The sequence below is a fragment of the Ictalurus furcatus genome, chromosome 16 (assembly GCF_023375685.1).
Source record: "Ictalurus furcatus strain D&B chromosome 16, Billie_1.0, whole genome shotgun sequence".
In the NCBI taxonomy this organism is placed as follows: domain Eukaryota; kingdom Metazoa; phylum Chordata; class Actinopteri; order Siluriformes; family Ictaluridae; genus Ictalurus; species Ictalurus furcatus.
The window spans coordinates 19,585,609-19,595,588 of NC_071270.1; the positions used below are offsets into that span (position 1 = coordinate 19,585,609).

The 9,980-nt window shown below is 39.1% G+C and overlaps 1 protein-coding gene across 1 annotated transcript; it reads right to left on the reverse strand.

The window, feature by feature from the left end:
- Positions 1 to 59: 59 nt before the first annotated feature.
- tmem150c (transmembrane protein 150C) lies at positions 60 to 7,263 on the reverse strand. The gene is made up of 8 exons (XM_053644784.1): positions 6,996 to 7,263; positions 4,410 to 4,503; positions 4,086 to 4,139; positions 3,955 to 3,987; positions 3,787 to 3,854; positions 1,493 to 1,620; positions 1,004 to 1,181; positions 60 to 699 (listed from the first exon to the last, which is right to left on the reverse strand). The coding sequence occupies exons 2-8, from the start codon at positions 4,481 to 4,483 to the stop codon at positions 491 to 493; spliced, it is 744 nt and encodes a 247-aa protein (XP_053500759.1). The 5' UTR covers positions 4,484 to 4,503; positions 6,996 to 7,263; the 3' UTR covers positions 60 to 490.
- Positions 7,264 to 9,980: the final 2,717 nt, after the last annotated feature.

Genomic DNA, 9,980 nt, shown 5'->3' on the forward strand with positions numbered 1-9,980 from the left:
ATTAATTACAGTATGATTAAAAACATACTGTTATAATGATTGTCAAAGATATGCCACACTTTCATTTATTACTTTTTTTATTTTGATCTTGATATAAAATGTGCAAAGAACTACTGTTTAAAACTGTATACATAAGTTACAGACATGGGCCTACTTTTCCATTTATACAGTACTTATGCTCTTTTAGTTGATCTAGTGTCCTTTCCAAGTAATACAAATGTTGTCTAGTCACATATCTAATAATATGTACCTACAGTATCTATACAAGCATTTTCCATGTAAAACACTTAATGGCATCTGCAATACAAAAACTTGCTCTTGCTCAGACGTGACGTCTGTTTACGCTTCTCTTTTTTTTGGTGTTGTAATCTACCTATGAGAAAGAAACCTACTCCTTCACAGATCACTCCATAGAGATTACATTCAACAGACATGCATTATTATTGAAGATAATAAACAATGGAAGTTGTAGTAATTCTGCTGTAGAGTCCTATAGCTGGTCTGATTGGTACTCTGAAACCTCAGAGAAGCTCTCTGACAGGCTCATTGGAGGCTCCTGGTCATCAGTGCACACAATCTCGAAGTGATAGTGACGGAACTCGATAGCAAATGTGCCCAGGAATACCAAGAAGAACATGACCAGTGCCCACTGTGCCCGTGCGGCATGCATGTGCAGACGCTGGGCCATTAGCGCAAAATCTGATATTGTGTCAAGATCAGAACACGAGAAAATTGATCTGAACTCAGAATTCATACAACAAGCAGTTAGTATGATATAGGACTTTACCTTTAGAGTGCTGTGTGTGTTCTGACATTCTGATGCTGGTGCAGGGATATAAAATACAATATTTACATTAGTCATAAAGTAACCCCTCATTGGTAAAAGCTTGTTATAAGTTATAGAAGATTAATCAACAACTTGATTCAAAAACTAATGTTCTAATACTCCCATTCTGCTTGTCTGATTTACCTATTGTGTGTGCAATAGACATGAGAAGGATACAAAGCAGCATGCAGAAAGTGACTGCTCCAGACAAAACAAAGCGGGGTATGCCAGCTTGTTTGCCTTCGTTCCTCAAGTTGACCTTCAGAGTCATGAATGACTGGACCCAACAAAACAGTGTGCCTAGGCCAAAGGTCATGGATGTGCCAATATTGTGGAGCTCCTCGTCATTTGACAGCTAGATAACAGTTAACAAAATTGATCACCTACCTAAAAATATCAAGACTACACTGTAATAAAGCCACTGTTTTATATAAAAACATAAATATTTAACTTGACTTAAATAACCTTAACATATACTGTAGACAGACAAAATAGTCAGCAAAATAAAAGTGATTGGCAAGATAATTGTCAGGTATTTGCCCTCACCGAGTTTAAGAGCGCTCAGAGCGCTCAAGCAGCCCGGAGCACGATAACACGCTTCCGGGTTGTTGCTGAGCGCTCTGAAACTCAGCGAGGGGAAATACCTGACAATAATCCATACCATACCTGGAAGTTCCCAACCAAGGTCATACCAAAGCAGGCCAGGGACAGAGCTACCAAACTGATGATGTTGAGCCAGGGTTTGCGCACTCTTGGCTTCAGTTGCAAGTATCTGAGGACCCCGAGGATGAAGCCTGACAACATAAAAATGATCATATTACAACTAAGCTTATCTGAAAACTGACAGGGGCGTCCTGAAATATAGGCTGCAGTTGAGGGAAGCAGCATTTCTCAGCTTCAGAAGACTGCTCTTGTGGATGATATGTAAACATCTGTTGTGTAAAATAGCTTATTCATATGTACACATATGTACAGTGAGGGAAAAAAGTATTTGATCCCCTGCTGATTTTGTATGTTTGCCCACTGACAAAGAAATGATCAGTCTATAATTTTAATGGTAGATTTATTTGAACAGTGAGAGACAGAATAACAACAAAAAAAAAATCCAGAAAAACCCATGTCAAAAATGTTATAAATTGATTTGCATTTTAATGAGGGAAATATGTATTTGACCCCTCTGCAAAACATGACTTAGTACTTGGTGGGAAAACCCTCGTTGGCAATCACAGAGGTCAGACGTTTCTTGTAGTTTGCCACCAGGTTTGCACTCATCTCAAGAGGGATTTTGTCCCACTCCTCTTTGCAGATCTTCTCCAAGTCATTAAGGTTTCGAGGCTTACGTTTGGCAACTCGAACCTTCAGCTCCCTCCACAGATTTTCTATGGGATTAAGGTCTGGAGACTGGCTAGGCCACTCCAGGACCTTAATGTGCTTCTTCTTGAGCCACTCCTTTGTTGCCTTGGCCGTGTGTTTTGGGTCATTGTCATGCTGGAATACCCATCCATGACCCATTTTCAATGCCCTGGCTGAGGGAAGGAGGTTCTCAACCAAGATTTGACGGTGCATGGCCCCGTCCATCGTCCCTTTGATGCGGTGAAGTTGTCCTGTCCCCTTAGCAGAAAAACACCCCCAAAGCATAATGTTTCCACCTCCATGTTTGACGGTGGGGATGGTGTTCTTGGGGTCATAGGCAGCATTCCTCCTCCTCCAAACACGGCAAGTTGAGTTGATGCCAAAGAGCTCCATTTTGGTCTCATCTGACCACAACACTTTCACCCAGTTGTCCTCTGAATCATTCAGATGTTCATTGGCAAACTTCAGACGGGCTTGTATATGTGCTTTCTTGAGCAGGGAGACCTTGCGGGCACTGCAGGATTTCAGTCCTTCGCGGCATAGTGTGTTACCAATTGTTTTCTTGGTGACTATGGTCCCAGCTGCCTTGAGATCATTGACAAAATCCTCCCGTGTAGTTCTAGGCTGATCCCTCACTGTTCTCATGATCATTGCAACTCCACGAGGTGAGATCTTGCATGGAGCCCCAGGCCGAGGGAGATTGACAGTTCTTTTGTGTTTCTTCCATTTGCGAATAATTGCACCAACTGTTGTCACCTTCTCACCAAGCTGCTTGGCAATGGTCTTGTAGCCCTTTCCAGACTTGTGTAGGTCTACAATCTTGTCCCTGACATCCTTGGAGAGCTCTTTGGTCTTGGCCATGGTGGAGAGTTTGGAATCTGATTGATTGATTGCTTCTGTGGACAGGTGTCTTTTATACAGGTAACAAGCTGAGATTAGGAGCACTCCCTTTAAGAGTGTGCTCCTAATCTCAGCTCGTTACCTGTGTAAAAGACACCTGGGAGCCAGAAATCTTTCTGATTGAGAGGGGGTCAAATACTTATTTCCCTCATTAAAATGCAAATCAATTTATAACATTTTTGACATGAGTTTTTCTGGATTTTCTTGTTGTTATTCTGTCTCTCACTGTTCAAATAAATCTACCATTAAAATTATAGACTGATCATTTCTTTGTCAGTGGGCAAACGTACAAAATCAGCAGGGGATCAAATACTTCTTTCCCTCACTGTACCTGACCATCACACCCATATGTGCCCATTCCAAAACCATGGGCATTAACACAGATTTAGTCCCCTTTTGCTGTTATAACAGCTTCCACTCGTCTGAGAAGGCTTTCCACTTGATTTTGGAATGTGGCTGCACTGATTTGTGCCCATTCATCCACAAGACCATTAGTGACACCAGGCACAGATATCGGGTGAGAAGGCCTGGTACACAGTCGAGTTCATTTCAAAGGTTAGGGTTAAAAGGGGTCATGTTCTGTAAACTAATCCACATATTCATAATACCAGTATCCATGTAGTTTTTTAAAACAAGATGCTAGTGTTCATTCACGTTAAATTATATTATACAAAACAAAACCTGTACACACAGATCATTATTCTTACCCACAAAGGCTGCCATGTTCATGACTTGGCTAAAAACACAGCTGGCAGGTGGAGCATCACCTGCAATGCTAAAAGATAGGGAAATATTTTCAAAAAGTATTAAGGTAAGCTTCCTATTAGATGGGGATCCAAAACCTAAAGTCTTGAGAGTATAACATTCATTTATACCTTATATATGGAGGAGACTTTGAAACTGATCTCCTGTGGAAAAACAAACGGATTTAAAGCAGATGGATAACGATGTAATATAACATTAAGATATTTTGATACAATGTATAAAAGAAGAACATTAAACTTACTTATATTCAGAGCTTAGTGGTGTGATTTTGTCATCCTCCACTGCTATAAAATAGCTGTTTTCAATATATAAGAAAGATTTACCTCCACCATTCTCTCAAATCTTAAGTCAGCTCTCTTCAGTTCCATTAACACAGATTAGCAGTCAGCAAAACGATTGTGACATTACAGTGTAACACACATGAAAGTGTATCACATGACACAGAATAAACTTCACGTTATACATACAGCAAACGGCAGTGCATGTGTATGTAATTTTGAAACCAGATATACCATTAGTCCAGTAAAGCTACAGGCAGAGAGAGCAAACTTGTTTAAATACTCACACAACCCATAAGCCTGCTGCTGTGAAGAATGAAAACATAACAGGAAGAAATGTCCAAAGGCTGCACTTCCTCATGGCTCTTACTCAAATGTGACCTGAAAGAAAACAGATGCTAAAATTGTGGTTTAAAAAAAACATTCATAATGCATATGTTCATGAAAACACCTGATCAGCCTCAAGATCCAAGATCAAGGCCTTTTCTTTCAGATTAGGATCAGTCTGAAAAGACAAAAGAAATTGTGTCTAAGAGATTTGCGATCTCTGTACTTTGCAGTTGTTATGAAGCTGTTGTTGCAATGCTGTGGTTGCATTGGTGACTTTTTATTTAATCTTATTAATAACTGAATGCAATGTTTGGTAAAGTTTGCTAACCTTATGGCCACAGCACAAATCAGAAATTCTGTACAGACAAATTCAGCACTTGATCTGTGGACAGCACCAAACCCACCAGCATTTTACCACTGGACTATATAATGGACATGAGGTCAATTAAATCTAGTTCTAGTAATACTCACTCCGTACAGGATTTTGCAGTTTTTTTGTGATCGTTGCAGCCAAAAATGCTTATTTCTGCGGTGCTTTTTGTCAAAATTTGCCATGCAATTTCTTGAGTTTTTTTATGCTTTTTTGAGGAAAACTACTTGAATTGGTGAAATTGCAATTGCACAAAATTGTTTTGCATGGTCTTTCGCAGTGATGTTTGTTGGTAAATGAGACCTTTTTAGCTGTGCTCATGTTCGACGCACATGAATCAAAGGGGGCTGAATGCACATTGTGATGATATCACATGATGCATCTTGGCCCAAATCTGCAGAAAATCTGCGGTAATACTGAAAAATTGCAAGCTTCTGCGAATATTACGGAGTTTTGTTGATTTTGCATTAATTTCTGTGATCACAAAATACTGGAGGGACTGAATACTGAAATTGCATCAGCTATGAATATTTTTATAAGGTCAGTTATACTGTGGTCAAAATCTTTTTTGTTACAGCATTGCTTATAATAAATAAGATTGGAATGTGTATCTGTAACCACTCACATTTGCAAATTAGATCAACATAAAGAGCATATTGTAAATGTAAAAAAGAACATTAAGTACTTGATTTTAAGTACTTAAATTAATGAACTAGTAATCAGTAGTAATTACCTAACAATTTAAATAATTAACTTATTTACTTGTATTTGCATTCTTGTTACAGTATTGCTAGTGAACAGCTTTTTCGAGCTGATTTGTTTTATATTTAGTTCATTGTCTGTTTTCTTGGTGTGCCGTGAAAAAGCCACATCCCGCATGTGAACTTGTCTATTCTTGTCTACAGTATGTACAATATTATTACCATAGACACTTTAAAATATCAATATTTGTATCAGATTTTGCATTATTGTACTATTTATTTAGCTACTAATTACTTTAATTTGAGTTGTAGATCATTAAAAAAATATATGTTCTTGAATCTCCAAAACTAGGTAGCACAGCAGTTCGCATTGCCGTCTCAAAGCTTTCTGTCTGTGAGGAGTTTCTGATATTCTCTGTGTGTCCATGAGGGGTTTCCTCCCACCTTCCAAAAACATGTTAGTAGGTGAATGGCCAACTCTAATTTGCCCCTAGGTGTGAACTGCGTGCTTGAAAGTGTGTACATGCTGCCTTGTGATGGACTGGCGTCCCATCATGTGTGCCTCACACCTGGTGTTTGTAGGATAGGCTCCGGATGCACCATGGCCCTACCAGGATGGAATGGTCACTGAAACTGAATGAATAATGAATCTTCTAAACCACATAGTCTATTAAATAATTTCCCAACTAAATAGAAAATAGGAGTTTGATAGAATGCCAAATGTTTTTGGCCTAGATCAGGGGTGTCCAATCTTACCCGCAAAGGGCCGGTGTGAGCGCAGGTTTTCATTCCAACCAAGCAGAATCCACACCTGAGTCTATTAAAAACCAAGATCAACTGATTAAACAGGTGGAATCAGGTGTGGCTCCAGCTTGGTTGGAATGAAAACCTGCACCCACACCGGTCCTTTGTGGATAAGATTGGACACCCCGGCCTAGTTGATAAAAACATATGAGGAATGCATAGGAATGCGAGGTGATCCCTATTCAAGGGGTCTATAATTTCTTTTAGTATTTATCCTTTAATCCTGTTATAATGTCTTATACATTATCATCATTTAGGTATTTTCCAGTTGATCTATGATGTCTAATTTACAGCTGGATGACATTTTCCTGCTCCAGACACTGGAACCATATTCACGGCGACTCCCCTGCAATTCCTCAACTCCTGTGTCCAATGACTCGCGATAAAAAAAACAACAACAAAAACAAGACATTGTTTCTTAGTAACACTTCATGATATTTCCGCCAGACAGTTACCTCTGGTATTTATGCTACAACAGAACAAAGACTGTGGCGTAGTGGTATTAATTATCGTACCAAGCCAAGCATAATGAATTATGCTCGAAACTGAAAGCAAGTCTCTGTCTGGCTGCCACATAGCAAAGAAAATGGAGGCTAAACTAGCGAGCCGCGTCTTTTAATCCATATCTAAAGAGGCTACTTCCTGCAGTGTTTTGCCTAAAAGTGTACCTTGTGATCAGTGCACTTTCGTCCGGTGTGTAATCCTCGTCTTCTCCTCATTTGCTGAAGACAGGTTCCTCTCTCGTGGTGCCTTGCTGTGGTCCTGTTGAGTGGAGACAAAATGTGTGTGTATTAATGGACTATTGGCTTTCGCATTACACCACAGCCAACATGAGCACACACACAAGTCTGTCCTTCACACGTGCACATGAAAACACCTACAGTGTACAATGAACAACTACAGTCTGAGGGTTTTTTGTTTTTTTTTAACACTGCATTCTCTCTCACGAGCGCCCTCTGACAGATTACACACACACACACACACACACACACACACACACATTTCTTATGCTACACCTGAACCTAACCATCAGTAACCACAACCATCAGTTGTTGTTGTTGTTTTCCTTGTGGTCACCAGACATATATCCCCACAGAAAAACTGGTACTAAACTGTACTTTTCCTTGTTGCTGGCTTGGTATCTTTTACCTCAGAAGGTCCAGGTTGTGTACCTTAAATTATTTTTAAAGGTACACTGTATTTACATTACATGGGTTGGCTGTATCTCAGGTGGTAGAGCGGATTGTCCACTAATCGTAGGGTTGGCGGTTCGATTCCCGGCCCACATGACTCCGCATGCCGAAGTGTCCTTGGGCAAGACACTGAACCCCAAGTTGATCCCGATGGCAAGCTAGTGCCTTGCATGGCAGCTCTGCTACCATTGGTGTGTGAACAGGTGAATGAGAACCAGTGTAAAGCGCTTTGTAGAACCGCTAAGGTTAAAAAACGCTATATAAGTGCAGACCATAGACCATACATTTCCAGGTGAAAAATACTAAAGGAATAAAAGATGTACTCTTGATGATACCACCCCAGAAACAAAGTAAAGTACAGTTTGGTTCCTTTATTTCGGAGCTTGTATCCTTTATGCCCCAACAAGATATGAAAGAAAGAAAAAAAAAATGCCCTCACACACTACCACTTACCATTTATACCCTGTTTGCCTACTTGTATTTGGTAAGTTTCAGTTATCAGTTTTCTGCGTTCTGTGGATGCATGTAGACTAGAGCAGAGGTATTCAGATTTTAGTACAGTTGAGGTCATAAGTTTACACACGCCTTGCAGAATCTACAAAATGTTAATAATTAAAAATAAATAAATAAATAATAATAATAATAATAATGAGGGCTCAAAAAATTGCATTTTTTTTAATTTAGTGCTGCCCTGAATACGCTATTTCACATAACAGATGTTTACATATGCGTCCATTTGACACAATAACTGAATTCACACAAATAAACCAGTTCAAGGATTGTATACGCTTTTTTCTTAATACTGTGTGTCGTTACCTGGATAATCAACGACTGTTTTTATGATTTGTGATAGTTGTTCATGAGTCCCTTGTTTGTCCCGAGTAGTTAAACTGCCCACTATTCTTCAGAAAAATCCTCCAGGTCCTGCACATTTTTTGCTTTTCCAGCATCTTCTTTCCAGCAGAATCAAAGAATGTTTGCACCTTTTGTGTAATATTTGTGTATGAGTCCCTCAATCCCTATTATTGTGTTTTGTGGACTATATGCAAACATCTGTTGTGTAAAGCAGCTTGTTCAGCACAGTACTAAATAAAAAAAGAAATGCAATGTTTATGATTTTTTTTTTTTAATTGTTAACATTCTGCAGATTCTGCAAGGAGTATGTAAACTTATGACCTCAACTGTAGCCAAGGAGCTCTTTAACCTCAATTAAAGGGGTTCAGTACAGATTTATTTCATGAACATATTTTGTCAGCTTTCCACTGAAAGAACACTTTAGGTCCAAACTAACATTATTAAAAGGCTACTTGTTTTCATGTTATTTAGATTTGGATGAAACCTACTGTGTTTATACACTATTTATTTCTGAGCTATTGAAGTATGATTAAACCCATTCAATTCAAGGGACCAGTCAAATAAGTGAATTACAACTCAGCAGATACAATAAATCTGATAATAATGGGTCAGTGGCTGTAACCAAGCTTCATGAACACTTGATGGTCCACAGACCTCACTTTGAGAATCACTGGATTAGACAATAATAGAGAGAATATAGAAAGGTCTGGAGAAATTGTGCGAAAAGAAATGAAATTCTTTCCTGGCAGATGCAGCAAAGTGTTTAAAAAATAAAAAGAATGTTTCAATTCCAAACTTCTGATGATTGTGATAGAGCGAGCAGCATTGAGAAAGCAGGTATTTAGTGTCATATTTTAGCTAAGTTAGCTAAATAAGGCTCAGACTTTATCTCTAACTAGGATCATCCTTTATTGTAAAATCTGCTAAATTTTAAATCAAGGGGAATTTGATACCCCTGTTGCCAAAACACAAGCTGAGCTGGTCAAGCTGGTAAACCATCCTTGCCAGCTGCTAAGTTATTTTCCAGCTTCTTTATTATTAAACATTTGTCAATAAATGTTTGCCTACATGTTTTCTAACTGCCTTACTATTCTGTTATTTTCTTAAACAATATCTAAGCAGCATTAGTAGCTGATGACCAACTTGACCTGTTTCAGCATCTGCTACAGTTGTAACACATCACCTTCATGTCTTCACTTTGTGGCACACAAATTACAGAGAGCACACACACACACACACACACAGAATATTGATGCTCCAAACACTTTAGTGGGTGCTTCTGAATTTCTGGTGTTCCTGAAGTTCTGAAAAGTGCTAACTGACAAAATCTAAATGTATTAAGACCCCTGCATAATCAAGGGCTTCATTAGTTGCACCAGGTATGCTTGAGCTGGAACACATGAAATACGTGAACTGGCTATGGGTAGAAAATGTATGAAATACCTGGACGGGGCAGAAAAAGGAAGCTATCAACGGCTGCAACCAGATATCTGAGAAGGCAGGTTGTGAAAAACCCTCGAGTGACTGCAAAAGACCTGCAGCAAGACTTGGTGGCAACAGGCACTAAGGTTTCAGTGAGCACAGTATGATGCGTACTAAATGCAG

Coding starts and splice junctions, on each gene's coding strand:
- tmem150c (XM_053644784.1), bottom strand. CDS start 4,483: ATGAGGAAGTGCAGCCTTTGGACATTTCTTCCTGTTATGTTTTCATTC. Junction 3,855..3,954: donor AAGTCTCCTCCATATATAAG/GTATAAATGAAT, acceptor CCTATCTTTTAG/CATTGCAGGTGATGCTCCAC. Junction 1,621..3,786: donor GAACATGGCAGCCTTTGTGG/GTAAGAATAATG, acceptor TTATGTTGTCAG/GCTTCATCCTCGGGGTCCTC.